Genomic DNA, 19,986 nt, shown 5'->3' on the forward strand with positions numbered 1-19,986 from the left:
TGTTACTGCTGCACAGAAGAAGTGCTGGTATGCCCATATGGCATGGAAGTAATTAACTGTGGTACACACGCATTATGTTGCAGTGAGTGTCTGTGTTGGCAGGGCCCATTTTATACATCTTATATTGATTAATGTGCATTGCACGACACCCCTCTTTTGTGTTGTTCACGACCTCGCAAGTGGAAAGTTTCTGAAAACTCAGAGTTCACGAGTTGTGACGTGTTTGTTGACGTTGTCAGAAATGGCGGAGGCCATGGAAGTTCATTTTTCGATACAAAATAAGTTAATATATTGTAATTTTAGTCGTATATTGTTTTTCTAATTTCATAATATGTCAGGAAAATGTTGATATTCCCAACTGACTGCTTTGTTTCCTCTGTCATTATGCCTTTGCATTTCCTGCATTATGTTACCCGTTTGCTAGCTTGCTAAATTGTTAGACTCTGTGGCTTCTAGACGCCGACAGTAACGTTAATATCTTCTCACGACTTAACCACTTAAACACCAAGCATATCGTGTACACGACTTCCCATGTTGTAAACACGAGCTCACGAGTTTCATTTGAAGGCACCATATGTGCTGTTGTAACGTATTATGCATCTCTACTTGACAGCAGGTGTCTGTAGAGATGTTGCAGCGTGAAACACTGTTTCATTATATTACAATAGAAACTAGCTAACCAGATGTTTGTAAACATACCAGGGATTGTTACTTAATAGATTCCATCTTTTCTCTCTCTCGCTCCACCTCTGTCTCCACCCTTTCTTTTCTGCCATTATCTCCTTTTTTTTTGTTTGTTCCTCCTCTTCATTTTCTCTCTCCGTCTCTCCTCAGTGTAGATAGAAAAGGAATCCTGCAAGAGGGATTAGCGGTCCGTCAATGAGGAACTACCGGCTCATCTTCTGCCACAACCTGAAGCAGCCATAGATGGTTCGGTGGTTCACTGGCTAGGGGAGGAGAGGTTTGGACACACTTTCACTGCTACACGGTGAGTACACACACACACACACACACACACACACACACACACACACACACACACACACACACCTGCAGGCATTCCTCCAATGCTTGAGGAAGTAATGGACCACTTCACTTCCAAACAATGAATAGATAAGACACACATATGCACATTTTTAATATTATAGTTCTCACTTTTTAAGACTTGTTATGAGCGCGACACTTTAAGCACTTGAGCTAACTTTAGCTTCACAGACAGAAATGACTGTAACTCTATCCACCGCGTCCAACTCTAGCTTCAACAACAACAACCCGACAGAACTTACTGTCACTTTAGAATAAGTTTTACTTCAGTTATTAAACATTTGTTATGCAGTCTGTACAAAAGGCTTTAAGCAAACATACTGTATATATGAATGTACATAGCTATTTTGTAGCCTGGAATCCTGGAGGTCGAGATTCAGAGCATTTCCTTCTCGGGAATATTTACCAGCTTCAACTTACCAGCTCATTTACCTTCGACAACTACCTCATAAGCTGCTCACTACCTGTTTGAAAGTGACAAAATGCAATCAGCTTGGTTGTTTTCTCAGAAAAGGATTCATCACTCTGTTGGTCCTCCTAAACAGCAAAACAAAATCACACTCAGTCCACTCTATTTTCTAATTTCAAAACAATACAGAGTGGTGGTTCTTTCTTGAAGAACGTCAGTAGGACAAGCAGGGTTCAACCATTATTTCAACTCTGCATGTTTCCTTCATCTCTGATGACATATCATGGTCATTTTATGATTCATTACAGTAAATGTATTGCGTATTGGTCCTTTAATTGTCATGTTTAATCTACATTTAAGTAAATTAATCTGGAGCTTCGCCCACATCCTCTAACGCCAACCAACTAAACTCCTGTTTCCAGGATAACTGAAATGCTGTGTTCAGTTGCTACAGCTGATAAAAATCTGCCAGGGAATGTTGTTATTTCCTGTGTACAATTTTCACCTTTCAAAACATATAAATATGTTGTTGTTGTTGACGTAGGCTATAAGTAACATTTACAACTCTTGCAGTTTGACAATTGTACTCATTCAAATTGTGATTTTGATATAAAAAGTATAAATCTCTGCATCAGATATATCCGAGGCCTATCAGCTAAACTTAAAAGCCATAAAAATACCAACTGATTCAGCACATTGGTTCTTGCAAATATTACAAAATCACTCAAAACATTTTGTTATAATGCACTGAGTTTAACAACTGAATGTCATGTACGAATAAAACATAACCTGCACACTGACTTTATTACTACATTATCTACTGTAAGCTTTATTGGAACAAAACCAGCTTCCATTTTCTGCTAAACATTTGGTGATGTTCCTCCTCCTCCGATGAGTAGACTGAACTCCATCTGCCACTGTTTGCATTCAGATTACTCACCAACCGACCGTCGTCAGAGTCAAACTTTGAACAGAAATTATTGCTGCACATTTTTGCTTGCTTTGCATTGATTTCCATCCCATTGTCTGACTCACAGCATCACAGCTTTGCAAGGGAACTAAGGACTCTGCCATCATGATAAATACTGTAGGGATGGCAATTTAATTCAAGTAATGACCTTTTAAATGATGATTATATAACAAAGTGTAAAAACAACTGACTTTCACCCACACTGAATCGTGTTTATGTAATTTAAAACGTCCTCTCTTAGAGCAAATAGTTGTAAGAGAAGTAGATACAATACTACTTTGTACAGGGGGAAATCTTGGTGTGCTACTTTAGCCACCCATTCATTTAGCATAGACGGGACACCTGCTTCATAATCCCTGTCTGACTTTACCGAAACCTTAAATCTGTCTCCTTCTCTTCCTGCTATGGCTCCCCAAATGCAGGGGTACATGGAACCTAAATTTTGTAAATATTTATCTTGTCCACCCACACGCTGGTCCTTTGAATACAAACATGTAATTAGGGCGCGTTATAAAAAGTAATTTGACCCACTTTTGGTCTAAATTCAGTGTTTTAGAAACACTAGTTATATATGTATGCAATGGCAAGGTCCAAAATTAACACCCGCCAACCACCAGATGCGGGTAGATTTTCTGTTCTGTTTTCTTTTCAAATCACAAATTTGCCTCAGAGGGCGTAACAATCTGTACAGGATACAACACCCTCTGTTCTTCACAGTACAAACCTCGTATTGGATGAGGAGGACCTTAACCCCATAAAAAAACCTTTTAACAGGGCAAAAATGTTAGAAACCTCGGGAAGAGCAACAGAGGAGTGATCCCTCTTCCAGGATGGACAGTAGATGTTGTTTGCACAGAGTAACAACATAAGGAAATTATTAATTTGTCTAATCTCCCTCCTTCTGCTTTTCTTATTTTTTTACCTAAAGACGTGAGGTCTTGGCGGGGTTGTGGTGAGGAGGCGGCCATGAGGAAGAGCGTGTCTCCGTTGCCTGGCAACGAGGGCGGGAGCTCGGCCAGCACCACGCGTGTTTTTGGCGTTCCTTTGGAGGAGGTGACGCGCACTCACACTATCAGTGGCCACGAGGTTCCTGCACTGGTGAAACACATCGTCGACTACATCGAGGAGCATGGTGAGTGATGGACACACACACACACACACACACGCGCGCACACACTCACATAGACGCAGTGATGCTTGAACCTCATAATCAAGCCATGGCATTCATTAAAATTCATGTAGAAGTAATAGATTTTTTAACTGTTGGGCTAAAGATCTTTGCTTCACACCATTTCATATTCAATATATGATTCATAAGGGACTCGTTTCCATCAAATTAATATTCAAAAACCGTAAATATCAACCGATGCTGAGGACGCCAATGCAACAATTTCAGTTAATTTAAGTGCCCGACAAACCAATAAAATCGGTGATACAATATATTCGCTTGACTCATACACACCCACGTTTGTGGTGATGCATTTGTTCGCAGAAATTTGAGTAAAAGTGTTTGAGTCAATTGAGTGTCATAATCTTCTTCCTCTTTGTTACTTCTTAAATATAACCGAAGAATCAAAAGTAAAGGACTTTTTAACTGCAAAATGAAAGCAAAAGCATCAAACATATAAACAGTAATTTAACAAATACTGAATGAAATACCATTTTCATTTGACTTATATTCATATTTATGCTTTCACTACGCTTCTTTTATTAAAATGCTTCTTCCCCATGAAAACGATCAAAGTGGCTACACTCTGAATAAAATAACTCACACTTTTAGATTATAAAATAGAAGCAGAAAGTTTCTACAAAAAAAGTCCAGAAACTCAAAATCTTTTTTCAAAGTGTTATACGTTGCCTCAGGCCAGCATAACTCTCTCTTTATGTGACTAAAGCAAGTCTTTAACATTTAAGTGGTCTTGTACTGCACTGACTTAACATGCACCTACGTCCCCCTCCAGGTGTTAAGAGCTTACAGTGTCTTCTAATTGCTCTCTGTTTAACTTATTGTATTGTAGTAACACTGGATTATGTTTCATTCATCTCAGCTTTTGTATAAAGCTAACATGTGTAACTTTTAAATGAAAAAATATGAAAAAAAATTCTCATTCAAACAAAACAAAAACATCTTTTTAATCAGTAGAGTAACACAGGGCTTTGCACTTTCATGGAATTGTACATATTTGACTGAAAATGCAGAACCAGAGGTGGAAGAAGTACTCAGATGTTTTACTTCAGTAAAAGTAGAATTAATATAATGTAGAAACACTGTGTTACAAGTAAAACTTCCCCATTCGAAATGTTTCTTCAGCAAAAGTACAAAAATATTAGCATCAAAATATACTTAAAGTACCAAAAGTACTCATTATGCAGAATGGCTCCTTTCACAGCGTTGGATTATAATAGAATATTATGTTACTATGTCTTTATCACTAATGAATGCATTTTAATGTTGTAGTTCTTTAATGTGGAGCCACTTTTGGATACTTTGTGTACTTGTGTAATCTAGGTAGATTAGTAGTATTAGTACTTTTATGTAACTAATAAAATCTAGATCTGAAAAGTAAACTAACTCCAGCTGTCAGATAAATGTAGCGGAGTAAAAAGTACAATATTTACCTCTGAGATGTAGTGGAGTAGAAGTATAAAGTAACAGAAAATGGAAATACTCAAGTAAAATACAAGTACCTCAAAGTTGCACTTAAGTACAGTCCTTGAGTAAACTGTCACTGTTGTGAAATAAACCCTTTCAGGGCGATGCAAGACCCCACTTCGCGTCGGGGTTCGCTTCGTGTCGGGGTGCCGCCTTGCCCTGTCGGGGTTTACTTTACAACAATGTGTGGCTCGCTGTACATTATCCCTTACTTAAGATTGAAATGGGAAAGCAGGAAGAAGACTATAAATATGAGTTCTCAGTTACATCTGATTGCCTTCGGTAATGTTTCAGCATCCCGATCCTGCCCTGCCGCTGTCGACTGCTCTTGCATCACCAAAATATGTCGTTAGTGGAGATCCAGTTTATGTGATAAGATGAACTCTGAATGCACCGGCAGACACATCCACGGTCTGCTTCCTACTGCATTACATAACCGTCCTGTCAAACTGCAGCTCCACTTGTGAAAACAGCAGAGCTTAACAGGGAAGAGAGGAACCTACCAAAGTCCTGGCCCTGGGCCGTTCCCACATCCCCCCCTGGAACATTTCTCTTCAAGCCTCGCAGAGCAGGAACTTCAGTCTTATGTCACTGTCTTTATAAATAAGAGCAGGTTGGCAGTTGGGACGTCCTGCTCCGAAGGATGAGAGAGCGATAAAAAGTGGTGACTTTTGGAGCCAAAGTGTTTAAACTAACCAGTCACAGGAAGGATTTATCAGCTGGTAATGGTACCGGCTTCATAACACCATCTTGTCCAATTTAGTGTTAAATAACCCATATAGCCCTCAGCCAGATACATAACCAGTCATTCCTCTTTGTGCTAAGGATGCATGGAGGATAGCATTAATTTCTTTGATCAAGGACAGCCCTAGTAGAATTGATTTTTCTTTGTGTCTCACAGTAGAAACAATTTGATGGCTATACAAATGCCACCCATAAAATAAAGGAAATGCTGAAAAGTCATTAAAAGGTTTTGCAATAATTACTAAATAAAGGGTAAAGTATCCTGAATTAATGTTGAGATTTAAAGATTACAAGACAGCCCAGCAAGACCCTGGACACACTGGATATATCTACATATTATAAAAAGTAATACAGGTGTGTTGGATAAGCGTTTGGGGAAAAAAAGCCACTCCAAATATAAGTTAAAAAACAATGAAAACACAGTGTTTTTGCTTGTAATAAGTAAAAAAAATCTGACAATGAAAGTGAAAATTCTCTTGGTAAGATTTTTCGTGAAACAGGATGTAATATTTAGGCCTTTCAAGATAAAAGGAGATTTTGAAATTAGCTGGGGAAACTCATTTTGAGCTATATTTCAGTAGTATTAGGAAGAGCTGTGTGTCAAAATATGCCTGTAATGCTCAAAAGTAGTATTTTGTCACTTAACAAGATATTCAAACAAGTCACTGAAATGTTACTTGTTAGGTGATTGTGTCTTATATTAAGTGTTATTAGATATTTGACTAGTAATTAGTCAAATATACTGGGTAAGATGTTTCATTTTTGCTGTGTGGGGGTTGTGAAACCTCATCAGTACATCAAGAAAGGATGTCCAACATAAATCTGCAGTGACAAGATAAACAATAGAAAAATTGATTTCCTTTCTTCTATTGTGGAGCGAGCACCGTCAGTCACCGAAGACATTTTCTTGTAAAAACCAGTCAAGTCAGTGGATATTTTTTGTTTTAACCGTTGTAATGAAGCTTCACCTCAATTCCCCTCAAGTGTCCAGTGAAGCAGGTTGGTGGTTTGTGCGACCCGGGGGCCGCTCGACCATATGAGGTTATGCAATAAGTCTTTAATCCTCCCGGGCCTCTGCTGGCGCATTAATTAGAGTGGTGCTGCCAGTCCAGAAGTTATTCAGCCAGTGAAAAGGCCTTAATCTCTCTGAGTTGATTTGTGTGTGATGTCTGAGGTTTTAGTGGGAGCAGGGTGTTGGAAATATGAAGTAGAAAGGTAATCTGATGTAAGACAGAGAGTGGAAATGGAAAGTGCTTGAGGGCGTGTCGCATCGGTGACAGATTAAATCACTCACACCAATTTGAACAGCAACCGACTGCTTTGGTATTTATATATATATATATATATATATACATTTTAGAGTGTTAAACAGGGCTGATCAGTGCTTTAATTGAATCAACAATATGGTGGTTTGATGTAACACGGTACTTGTTTTATTTTGGTGCTCTGATTGTGACTGCGGACCTTGTTGTCACTGAATGCTGTTCTGCATGTTCGCTGTTTTTTTGGAGTTGTAAAATGGAAATAGATCCCACAGGACAGAGAGATTTTGTCGCCTGGCTTGTTATCAAGATGAGAAACCAGGGAGTGAGCAGGAGTCAGGAGGAATCACCAGGAAGTCGTTTCATAATCCGCAAGCCACAATATTAACTCTTAAACATCTTGAATCATTGCCTATTGTGGTTAAACCTCTTTGGGCGGGATTTGTCATCATGACAAATGATTACTTGGAATGTGACTGGATTAGCGAAAAGTGAGTGGGGTGGGTGGGAATGGAGAAGAAATCAATCGCTGTAGGCCTTTAAACTGCAGTATGCGTCAAACCAAGTGCTTGTTGGGTTCTTGAAAAGCTGTTTGTCTGGCAATTCTTGTAACTTTCCGAATCCAACAAGAAAGTATGCAGACAACGAACTTCTCTCTCAAGCTCTCTTCTTTCATCCAAGTGCAACTGTCCAAAGTGTGCTTCGTTATCCCCATTTGTACGCCAGGCTTTTTGATTTTGAGCTTGGCTTTACAGAACAGGTATAAACTCTTTTGCCCTAAGACGTGTTCAGACAGCTCTACGTACAAACTAGTTCGTTAGGCTCCTCCACTGGTTAACTGTTTTTTTCTGAAACCAACCAGGAAATAGCCCCAAACAGGTCAATCAGCATTCTCATTGGACAGCCATTTGTTGTACTTTCTCCATTGTTACATGAAGCATGTGTCAGACTAAAGCAAGCCAAGAATAGCCACTGTGAGAGTTAATGGAACATCAACTTCAAATTGTGCAAATCAGCAGTAGTTGTTAGTTGTTTTTACAGTAGATACCAGCAGTAGTTGTTGTAACTGCAGAAAACGAATCATGTGACAACACAGTACATACTTTGTACATAATATTATACAAGATGAACAGATATCTTATTATGTAAAAGAGGAAAAAACATGATAATGTAAAAAAAATCATATAAAACTGGCTCTAGTCCTGACAGGACTTGCTGATGCAAACGGGTTATCCTTTTAATCACAAACACTCATTACACAGAGGAATGATAACAGTACAGTCTGCAGTCTACTCCTATTCTATTTCTATGATCTGACCTCTGCACCTGGACACCGCTATTATACATTTACATCCACTCTACTACATGCAGGACGATCACATAGAAATGATGTTGAGACCATAAACTGTAATTTATTAGTGTCTCAATGCACTTTAATGTCTTAGCAGATAAGGAGTTCTTACAGCAGAACATTATTATAGAAAAGAGACTTACTATAGTTACACAGCAAGCTGGCATGCGTACCTGATAAATCACTTTTACAAGACAACTGCATTTTTATAAACCTTTGTCTGGTATTAATGCCCGGCCTCAGCTTCAAGCACTTAGAGATTAAAGCATAAATGCAGATGTCTTGTTAACGGAGTATGGCTGTGATTGGGCCATCTTCCTGTCAATGATGTAAACCTCAAGTCATATTTGGGTTTTGACTCAAACGTTGGCAGCACTGTGCAGAGGAATGAAATAACTTTAAGAACAAATTCCATTAGTTTGAATCATCGATGTCTGACTAACAGAGAAGCATTCATGAGCAGAAATCACACTTCATCATAGCTTTCTTTCTAATAATTCACTGCCTGTTTGTCCTGGTGCTGGAGGTCAGGTGGTTTAAAAACAAGGACGTTGGCTCAATTACCAAACCAAGCTCAGAAAATATTATATAGTGATATACACAGTATGTCTCTAAGGTATGTAATTACTGCTGTATGTGTCATCAGGTCATCTGGACCTGGAGGGGCTCTTCCTTGTTAACGGCAATGCAGAGCGGGTGGATTGGCTGCGCCAGCGTTACGACAGCGGCGAGGAGGTGGAGCTAGAGAAGGAGGCGGACCTGGCGTCAGCGGTCAGTTTGCTCCGACTCTTCCTGCAGGAGCTTCCTGAGCCGGTCATCCCAACGGCGATTCAGGGACACATTCTCCAGCTACATCAAGGTGTGTGACAGGAAACGGCTTTACTCACTACTCATGCCATTTTTCCACTCACTCTCTCATCCTCTTTCTCTCTTTATCCACTTTGAACACAAACACTATTCTTTCTTTTTCTCTCTCTACTTTGAGGTTAGTTCATGACGTTATTTCTGCTTGTTCCAGAAGCCTTTTTCTACAACCCTTTTGAACTTTTTTCTCCTCCCCCTGGATCCCGGTGTGGAGCGTGACGGCCTTGCAAATGTGCTGCTTACCTAATATCAAAGCACTGGATTTCCATCCAAGTTGATTTTGCATTAACGTGTTATGACTGTGGCCATGTAGACTTTAGTTATCTGAGCTGTGAGTACACAGCGAAATGGTAATGTCACTAAATGAACCATAAAACTGTCAAAAGCCGATTTCTTTGTAACACTAAGAGCATAGATGTACTGCAAGTAATGGTGGCCTAAATGGTGGGTTCTCTCTATCTTGAAATAGTACTGATACTGCTCATATGTACATTGAAAATAATGTAAGACATGCAGACATGCCCACTTTATGATAATCACATGCAGTTTTGGGCAAGTCGGCACACTGACAGCTGTTGTTGCCTGTTGGGCTGCAGTTTGCCATGTCATGATTTGAGGACATTTTTTATGCTAAATGCAGTACCTGTGAGGGTTTCTGGACAATATTTGTAATTGTTTTGTGCTGTTAATTGATTTCCAATAATAAATATATACAAACATTTGCAAAAAGCAAACATATTTGCCCACTCCCATGTTGATAAGAGTATTAAATACTTGACAAATCTCCCTTTAAGGTACATTTTGAACAGATAAAAAAAAAAAAATTGCGATAAATCTGCGTTTAAATATTTTAATCAATTGACAGCCAAAAAAAAAAGATTCAAATGTGATGCAGATACATGCACACATATTATTTGTTATTTTTTTAAGAAACACTTCATAACCTAATTAACAGCCAGGTTTAATCATTACTATACATCATTTATGATATTAACCAAAGTCAGACCAATCTAGCAACAATGGAGAGGTGGAGCAATACATGTTTAATGGACAAATCTCCACAAATCTCCCACTTCCACATTTGCTCTGTTTCCGTTTCTGTCCCTGTCCTCTCTTTCTATCACAGATAATCTATTCTAATCCTCTTGTCATGATGATGGTTGTTCCTGTTGCTGTCTTGCAGATTACAGCAGTGGGGGGAGTTTGCAGTGACTCTCCATGTCGTGTCATTTATTTCTCTTTTCTTTTATGTTCTATAATCCTGGCACTGCCACTACATTTTCCTCCCTAATGCCACCTTCTGTTTCACCTCATTTCACCTCTCCCAGAGGATTGTACATTAATTTTATCTGTGTCTGCATATTTGGGTGAGTGAGGAATTTTAAGGTCAACTGTGAAGGAACACGAAGGACTTGATAACCCATAATTCACTCCACAGTATGTCCAAATACAGTAAAGAAAACGAGCGTTGTAGCAACATTGAGTGCATCATGTATAAAGCGTACAAGTTCTAATGATGATTATAAATCACTTTTTCCAGTAAATGTAATCACAGTATGTAAGATATGTTGACTGCAATGAACATGTAATCATTAACCGCTATTCTACTCTTAAATATCCCCAGATTACAGCAATGAGGAGGATCTGTGTAGAAACCTGAAGTACCTGCTGCAGCAGCTTCCCCAGCTGAACTACGGGCTGCTGCGCTTCCTGTGCCGCTTCCTTGCCAGCGTGGCTTCCCTTCAGCAGGAGAGCTGGAACATCGGGACGTTGGCCGCTGTCTTCGGACCAGACATCTTCCAGTAAGATGCCTCCATAGGGCTATTTAACACAATCATTGTACCTTTGCAAAATAATCTGAGCTGTCAGATACTGTGAGCTAAGGCCATTAAAGTGTTTTTCCACCTGACAAGTGTTTACTTAAAGGTGTTACTAAGATCTAGACAGGTTATACTGCTTTTTATTTTTTATTTTATTACATCCATCCTACTGCGCCCAGAGCAGTAGATGGTGTGGATATGCCAGTATAGTATGTATTTAAAGGTACAGTTGTAGCATTTCGGGGGATCTATTAGCAGAAATGGAATATAACATTCATAACTTTGTTTTCATTAGTGTATAATCACCTGAAACTAAGAATCGTTTTGTTGCTCCGCCATGTTTCTACAGTAGCCCAGAAGAGACAAACCCACACTGGCTTTAGCTTTTCATGTTTTTCCATTACCTATAGGCCACCGTAGTTTTCTGACCCGCTTGTGAAAGTGTGGTAACATGAGCCGCAGAGTGCAAAACTGTGGTACTGTCAGCCGCCGTCTGACTTATTAAAGTAGTGTTATTATGGTAAGGATGACCTATGAGCGAGGCCAACGGCATTATCACAGTTTTACACTCGGCGGCTCACGTTACCGCAGTCTTGGAAAGGGAGGAGTGAGCGGAGGGGTACTCAGTTGGTTGCAATCTGCAACCACACCACAGATGCTGCCAAATCCCACACACTGTACCTTTAACTGTACCTAAAACTGTAAAGTTATCTGTTTAGAAATATTTACTGGGAGTAAAATCATCCAGTGCCAATTGGCCCATATCATCATATTGTCAGAAAGAGGGAACATGAGAACAGGATTGAGGCGTGGCCATGTTCCCTTTGTTTTTCTCTGATAAAAGAAGAGTCCACATGTGAAAATATTAGGGCTGTCAGTCAATATGGGAGTGGGTAAATACGCTTGCTTCACACAAATGTATGTATATATTTATTATTGGAAATCAATTAACAACACAAAACAATGGCAAATATTGTCCAGAAACCCTCACAGGTACTGCATTTAGCATAAACACTGTGCGTACACACAGAGGCACTTACACATGCATTTATTCAGTTATTGTAATAACATCCCATGGGAAGCAATGTACCAACCAACTCAACACACTCCTCTCCCGCCTTGTGTTTGCAGTCTGTCAACAGAAGGAGAGGACCTCAGAGACCAGGAGTCCGTCAGCAGGGTTCTGGCAGAGCTGTTGGACAACCAAGACGGCCTGTTTGACTCGGAGGAAGATGACGTCTCCACCACCAACGACTACAGCTCCATCAATGAACAGGTACTGACCGTGACCTTTGTTTTCTAACTTCTTCCTCTTCATCACTCTTTTATTCTGTGTCCGTATCCGCTTGTATATCTGGTAATACAGAAATAGTAAACATGGCACACTTTCACATTTCATGCATATGCTCATTAGCGATACCTCCCAGTGTGTCAGTATGTGGATGATGAAGAAGATGTTAATGTTGTTTAAGCTGTCGTAGAGAAACATTTGATCAGAAATCAGAGATGTTTTCCTACATCTTCCCCTCCTGCTGTACTGGTTTCCCATCAGGGATACATAAAGTATGTTTTATCTATTTTTGCTCAACCATCCCTTCAACCAAAGGGGTCTTTGTAGTTATTCTTTTTCCCCTTATATAGTGGGTGTATAGATCTACTGTTTGCATGATTCATGCCCAGAATAATTAACTGTCAACATTTCTGAAATAATAGTCCACTTACAGATAAAAATGCTCTTTGTCTTCTCCTCTTGTTCTTTTTTTCTTCCTCTTTAACGGCACTGAGACGGCAGATTGTGGCATTTAACTCGGCCGGGGTCAGGGGTGAAATTCTTTCTGGGTTGACACACTGTCAACTGAGAAAAACAGAGAAATCCTTCTATGAAATGTGAAAGATTCAAATATCGGTATGCCATCACACACCTACCGGCTTAGTAGGAATATTGTCTCTTTCGCAATCTTGCTGCCTTGTAATCTTAACTCGTTGGAGTCATCATCTATCGTATCCTTCCCTTATTCAAGAAAAAAAATCTAAGCTCTTACAAAAGGTCTGACTTGTAAAAGAAAGTAGAAATTTCTAGGGGTGTAACGATACATCGATCTGGATCCATATATCGATTCAATGATCAACGATCTAATATCGGTACATATCATCTTTAAGATACGCCTTTATTTTGAAATTCCAACTATGTATTTATTCTTTTTATTAAAAATAATTGTTTTTCATTTAAATGTCCGGAAGAGCTCCGTAATAAAAATGTAAAATCATATTTTAGTTGCTTTTTGTGAGTTGATAAAAATGTAACGTGACAATGTTGGAATATTTGAATTAAATTGATAGTCACAGTAGTAACTGATTGTGTTAAATGTAGGGCTATCAATCGATTAATCTCAAATTAATAAGTATTTAATACTCTTCAATCAACATGGGAGTTGGCAAATATGATTGCTTTAAGCAAATGTATGTATTTATTATTTAAAATCAATTAACAACACAAAACAATTGCAAATATTATCTAGAAACCCTCAATGGATTCATTGGGTTTTCTAGTTTCATATGATCTTCAGTACATCTTTAAAACTGATCCCGCTACAACCTCAAAATCGCAAGTTGCATTAATGCGTTATCGAAATTAGTGGCGCTAAAACGAATTTGTGTTAATGTTTTATTATTGCGTTCATTTTGACAGAAATATTTAAATGGATATATGATATCATCTCATATTAATCACAGGCCCCTGAATTGAATAAAATCAAAATCGCATCGTGACAGACTTTGTGATATCAGCAAATATTGTATCATTGTCCAAAGAATCGATATAATATCGTATCGTGATGAAACTCTTGATTTACACCCATAGCAATTTCTTCCATGCAACTCTCTGAATTAAATTTTTATGTTACAAATTCAGTTTCTTTAACTTTGATGGTTTTTAATTGCATGGCGTGTCAGATGAATGAGAAATAAAGAATATAACATTACTAATAGACAGAATGAGAGAAAGAGCAGCAGAGACAGTGAGAAAATAAATCTGTAAGGACAAATCGTCCGCGCGCTGATCCGTTTGTCTTATGTAACACAGAGGGCAAAAAAGTGGGTGGTTTAGAGAGGTAGAGGGAGAACAAGCAGCCAGGAAGATGGGGGAGAAATGGCGAGAGTGCAGAAAGAGTAGAGGAAGCAAGAAACGAAGGGAGGGAGAGATGGCGAGGGAGGGGAAGGATAAGAAAAGAAGCTGGCGATGATGATGTAACCATGCAACTCGCACCTCCAGCCCCTGCACTACACTGGGGACGGCTCTCATGAAGGGGATTATATCACACACACACACACACACACACACACACACACACACACACACACACACACACACACACACACACACACACCTGCTTTCACACAAGAGACTCATGTGCTTCCAAAGAGAACCATTCAAATAAACTACAGAAATAATGGACAATGCCAATTTTAAGAAATGGAGGGACATTATAAAAGACAAAGGGTAGAAGCACATGAATCATGGGGGGGAAAGAAGAAGACAGTTTGTTGTGTCATGGCATGTTTGGGCATAACTTTGAAACTCAATGAGGATCTTACAATGAGAAGAGCCAAACTGGATTTTGGCGTGTTTGTTGGCAAAACTGGGAGTCGGTTGAATTATTGTTTAGGTGCGAGCGAAGCTGTGCCGAGGCTTGTTGTTGCTATGATGATACCAGTGGGTGTATTTGTTTTGATTCAGTGTTTGAAGAAGCTTTTTGTGCCAGGGTATCTGGACAATGTAGGGAGAAATAACGATAATCAGAACTCACTTATTTGTATCATATATGAATATAAAATGACATCATATTTGTGCGTTCAGTCCTGAGATAGCCTGTAGCATTTTTCGCTTTAGCTTTGCACAATAGCTGGACTGTTGGAGGGTGAATTGTGATTCTTCAGCAGCACGTGTTTTCTTGCACACAACGCAGGAAACATACAAGTCATATTATAAACCACAACCACATTGCATCCTGTGGCATCAGAAAGTAACAGCAGCTCTGTTCTGACTCATACCTCTTGGATATTGAGCAATGGCAGAAACAGTGTGTAGTGAAATATGAAAAGTGAGCAGCCTGTCCCATCTCAATAAGCTAGTATCTCTGTGTTACTGTTGGCTTTGCTGTAGAAAAAATGTGGCTTGTAGGGTTGATTTAATTTGGCCACTGAATCTCAGCCCTCGACATGATGGCAGTTTTACACGTCAGAATAAGACCCAGAGTCACTTTGATGTGGAAGTCACAACGGTAATCTGACTAATCTGTGATCTAATAGCCGTTGCATTGACGTAAAGGCCACAGAAGCACAAGACAAAACTTGCACATTATGAGATGGGTGGAAAAAGGAAAAGAAAACACTAATACAATCATAATCAAAGTAGCACACTAGGGCTGCAACTAAAGATTGTTTACGAGATTAATTATTCTAATTGGCATATAGAAAATAGTGAAAAATGTCCATCCCAGTTTCTCAAAGTCCAAGGTGATATCTTTAAATGTCTTGTTTTGTCAGTCCAAAAACCAAAGATATTCAATTTAATATGATATAAAAAAGAGAAAAGCAGGAAATCTCCATATTAGAGAGGCTGAAAACAGCATTTTCTGCCGTTTTTGCATGAAAAATGATTGAAATGAAACGATTAATTGCTTATCGAAAGAGTTGACAATTATTTTTTGTTGAACGACTAATCGATCAGTCGACTAATCATTACAGCTCTACAGCACACCTCCTTATATTTTCCCACTGCATGAATAATACTATGAATATCCAGCAAAATGTTTTACAGGCAGCATGTGAGCAATTAAACAAGTCCCAACTTCTTGTTATTTTATTCTTGTGCATTGCTGGCCATTGAGAAAATGGGTATAATTCTCTAAACAAATGATAAAACTGAAATTTAATAGGATATTTATTGTGAGAATGGGGCTACTAGTGTCCCTCGTGCTCAAAACGGCCATTAATTAAGGCTGTAACGGTAAAATACGTTTTTTTTTAAAAATCCATCAGTGGTGCAAAAACAGTGTGAGAAAACTGAGAAAACTCTTCATGCAAATTCAAAGATCCTGTCATGCCTGAATAAAGCCGTAAGGAACTTTAACTTCAGTGGGAACTTCTCCAGCCTGCTGACACAGTGTTGGACAGACTGTCTGTCTACTTAATTAATCAGTCTTAACGGCGGCCTTATTTTTCCAGGTCTGTTAGTGTAACCTAAGCAGATATATATGCGTCCTGTTACTTTGCCTCTGCCAACTGAGTCAAGTGCTTCTGGAGCTGAGCCATGTCTGAGATGCCACAGTGAATGTATAGCCGTTGAGTAATGTTATAAACACCAGAGGTTGTCATAACGTTCAGCTGCAGGAAACAGCCTATATAGGTTGAAACACTTATATGATCCTGTGACACAGTGATAAGCTGTTGAGCAATAACCTGTTAAAGTTGGAACATGGAGTTACTTGTAGAGGAGGAGGAGGTGACGGCCTAGTTGGACACGGAGGGAGCTGTATAATATCTCTGTAAGGGGGACATGTAGTATGAACACACACACCTACACACATTCACACATTTTATCTCACATGGAGTGTTTAGAGATACACAGCCGCACTGTTGATTTATTTACTTTGACCGGTCGGAGAGAATATGAACGTCTGTAAATCAGTTTCTAACACATTTGGAGGTAAGGATGAGAGAGAGAGAGATCACACAGCCCACTCACTGCAGGAACGTTAGGCCAGAGGACGCATCTCCAGTGGTACTGCTGGAAGTAAACAGTGCAGTCACACAAGAGTGAACGAGCACACTGAGAGGAGATATTGAACAGTTTCAGTGCTCAATTTCTGCCACTTGAAAGCTAAAATGTTTGTTTTAAACACTCCTAATTTGGAGGGCTCGCTGTTTGATGTCCTCTCAAGCTTAAATATATGAGCAGATTATTCTCTCTCTCTCTCTGATGTGCATCTGTGTACTTATTCATTTATGTGATTTAAGCCTTAAAGCCATTTCACACCAAGCAGGGATTTTTGTTCGAAAAACTCGCACAGAAATGTATAAAAAAGGAATTTGTGGGTTCTTATGAATGCTTGCACACCCTCGAGGAACATTTGTGCGGGGGAAAAATATTCGGACGGACCTCAATTTCAATGGATTTCCGCCTGTGGAAATATACATTTGCCCAATGACATCCTTTCTTCCAACTGATCGCTGTCATTCTGCATAATAATTAGCCATGTGCTTCTGTTTTTGCATGGAGAGTTTGTATTTTCGGTGCGTTGGAACATTGGCCATTTGTTTTTGGGGTAACAGACTGTCGGTCAAATGGGCTTTTTACAGTCCAATGGGACAATCGTGACTATTGGTGTTTCGGAATAACAATAGGCAGTCCCCTTCTCAACACCCAATAATGTACGACAAACAACTACCTCAACAACCAAATAAAGGACAATATATGTCTTGATATCGCCCAGCAGCTGCATGGCAGTGTAGCTGATATGCACTTGCTAACGTTATATGTTGGTCATGGAACGGAGCTAGCCACAACAGCTAATGTTAGTGTTAACATCACATTTGGGGTCCGATTAGTTTATGTATTGTGTAGTTAATGTTAGCTTCTTAGACATTTTCTATCTGGATAGGTTTTTGTTGTGTGGCGTGGACACGACACTATTTAGGAGGAAACTCTTCGCAAAAATACAACACGGCAATGCGAATACTTCTGTTGAGAAACGGCTTATAATCTGTATTTGTTGTCGGGTGTTTATTTCAGATTAATAAGTAGTTCTAGCCCGCCATTTTTAGCGAAATTTCCTTCATCGCCCACACATAGTGTGATTAATAGTGCAGCAGGGTAGGTAGTGATTTAGATTATTGAGACGTCAATCATCAGATATGATTGTCAGTAATGGGCGGGTGCACAGGCTGGTTGACTGAATGGCTGACAACCAAAATGACAACAGTAGGTCAGCTTCTCTGCATCAGCCAGCACATTTCCCAGATCGCATCTGTCAGTGAACAAATAAACATATTAATCACTGTGATTAAATTGTAAAACTGGTAGTGACTGCATTGCTTCTTCAGTATTTCCTCCCTTGTGCACAGAACTGGGCCACATAACAAAGGCCAAGGCTGACACATTGTTTTTCTAGTGTAAACAACAAAGGAAATAAAAAATTAAAGCCTGCACTTCTACATGCAAAACTCGTGAATATTCCAAACACTCAGATCCTTCCTATGCACAGTTTTCTTTGAAAAAGGGAAAAGAATCTAGCAGCTATAGCATTAAAAAAATGAACGAAAAAAATTCATAAATATTACATTTTCACATGGATGGTTGAAATCATCCACAATAGAGTGCTGCAGGGAGGATGTATTTTTGTAGGCCAACAGGAAGTTAGCATTCCCTCGACAAAAAGCCAATGGGATTTTTCCATTCACAAATGAACACCAGTTTTTTTTTGTGATCAAATTTGCATTATTATTTGAACTGGTATTTATTGATGTATTTTATGTTGTAGAACAAAACGTTAAAATCTATTAAGCTTGTGTTAACCTTATGAAGTGCAAAAATGCTAACTAATTTCTCGGTTTTAGAACTCATTCCTGCAGCACTCTTTTGGATGAATCTAAAAACAACTTAAAGTTTTCTAAATAAGAAAAAGCTGTTTGTCTTCTTGATGTTCTTTCTCAGTATCAAACATGGTGAAAGTTGTGAAACTCCAGCAACCTGCACATTTTGTATAGAGGTACAATGCATTGACTGAATTGATGTTTACCAATCCAACCTCGGAATGAAGAGGGCATACAAAGGAGCCTTGCAGACCACAGTTTGAGACTTGTAATGTCAGTCCCAGTCACTTGTCTTTGTTCTGTGTTCTTGGCCCACTAACAGTTCAACTAATGATGTCAGTGAGGCTTGTTGTTTTCTCCGTTTTCCATCCCGAAACGCTGGACCGGACCGCTAAAGCGGCGCCAAGGCTGAGACCTTTTGTTCCAGGGCGCTCTCTGCCTCGTCTTTTCACCCACTTGAACACGCGCTCCATACACAGATGTACTCTTGTATCAAAAAGCCTTCATAATACACAGAAACCACACAGCAACTTATTTTATTTAAACTCTGATTTGTGAGTTTTAGAACAGTCTTAAATCATATTTTCAGCTCTATGAATGACCATTCCAGGTCATCCTGACAGGCGACTCAACAACTTTTATCCTCAGAGTCTCTCTGACAACTAACTCAGCATGATCTCGGTCATATTCACGCCATTTGAATGAACACCTGTAGCTCGGGACGGTTATACATCCAAGTTTAGTTGTTCATTATGTCAACTCCTGCATTTTAATGAGCATACATAAGGGGATATCTATATTTAAGGTGATATCCACACTCATTTCTTCCGTATCACAGATCAGCGGCCGTTATAGAATATGCTCTGGGTAGATGGTGTATAATCCAAGGTTATATTCACCGCATCGTCCATTCATATTACTGGTGAATAGCTTTGAATTAATTTTACATGATGATGATGTACATCAGACTTTCAATCAAGGTCCTGATGTCCCACGATCCGGAACATTTTTATTCTGCCCTTGAAATCAGAAAGAAAGTATTCCTATCTGAATGATGATAACAGGAAGCTGTTTGTTTAATGTCTTTTATATTATTTTTTAGTTTGATTTATTGGAGATGATGTTATTCCCAACTGTTTGTCTCTTAGCCTCATCTAGATAACACACTTTTGTATTTATTCTTTACTTTTTTTTAAAAAGAATTGAACCAGGGATGTTGCTGTTATATGATACTCGTCTAAAACAACTAGTCCATGTGAACCATGATGATTTTATT

The 19,986-nt window shown here is 39.1% G+C and overlaps 1 protein-coding gene across 8 annotated transcripts in view; it reads left to right on the forward strand.

The window, feature by feature from the left end:
- The window catches only part of fam13b (family with sequence similarity 13 member B), an 80,388-nt gene that overhangs the window by 21,825 nt on the left and 38,577 nt on the right, over positions 1-19,986 (forward strand). For 6 of the 8 annotated variants that reach the window (XM_074649227.1, XM_074649229.1, XM_074649231.1 and 3 more), the window contains exons 2-6: positions 840-988; positions 3,352-3,555; positions 9,080-9,292; positions 10,922-11,099; positions 12,249-12,393. In XM_074649227.1, coding sequence (XP_074505328.1) covers positions 3,390-3,555; positions 9,080-9,292; positions 10,922-11,099; positions 12,249-12,393 — 702 coding nt within the window. In that variant the 5' untranslated portion in view covers positions 840-988; positions 3,352-3,389. Of the gene's footprint in view, positions 1-834; positions 989-3,351; positions 3,556-9,079; positions 9,293-10,921; positions 11,100-12,248; positions 12,394-19,986 lie in introns of all 8 variants that reach the window. The other 2 variants (XM_074649228.1, XM_074649232.1) reach the window with 1 other exon arrangement.

Source organism: Sebastes fasciatus, chromosome 10 (genome assembly GCF_043250625.1).
Source record: "Sebastes fasciatus isolate fSebFas1 chromosome 10, fSebFas1.pri, whole genome shotgun sequence".
NCBI classification, from domain to species: domain Eukaryota; kingdom Metazoa; phylum Chordata; class Actinopteri; order Perciformes; family Sebastidae; genus Sebastes; species Sebastes fasciatus.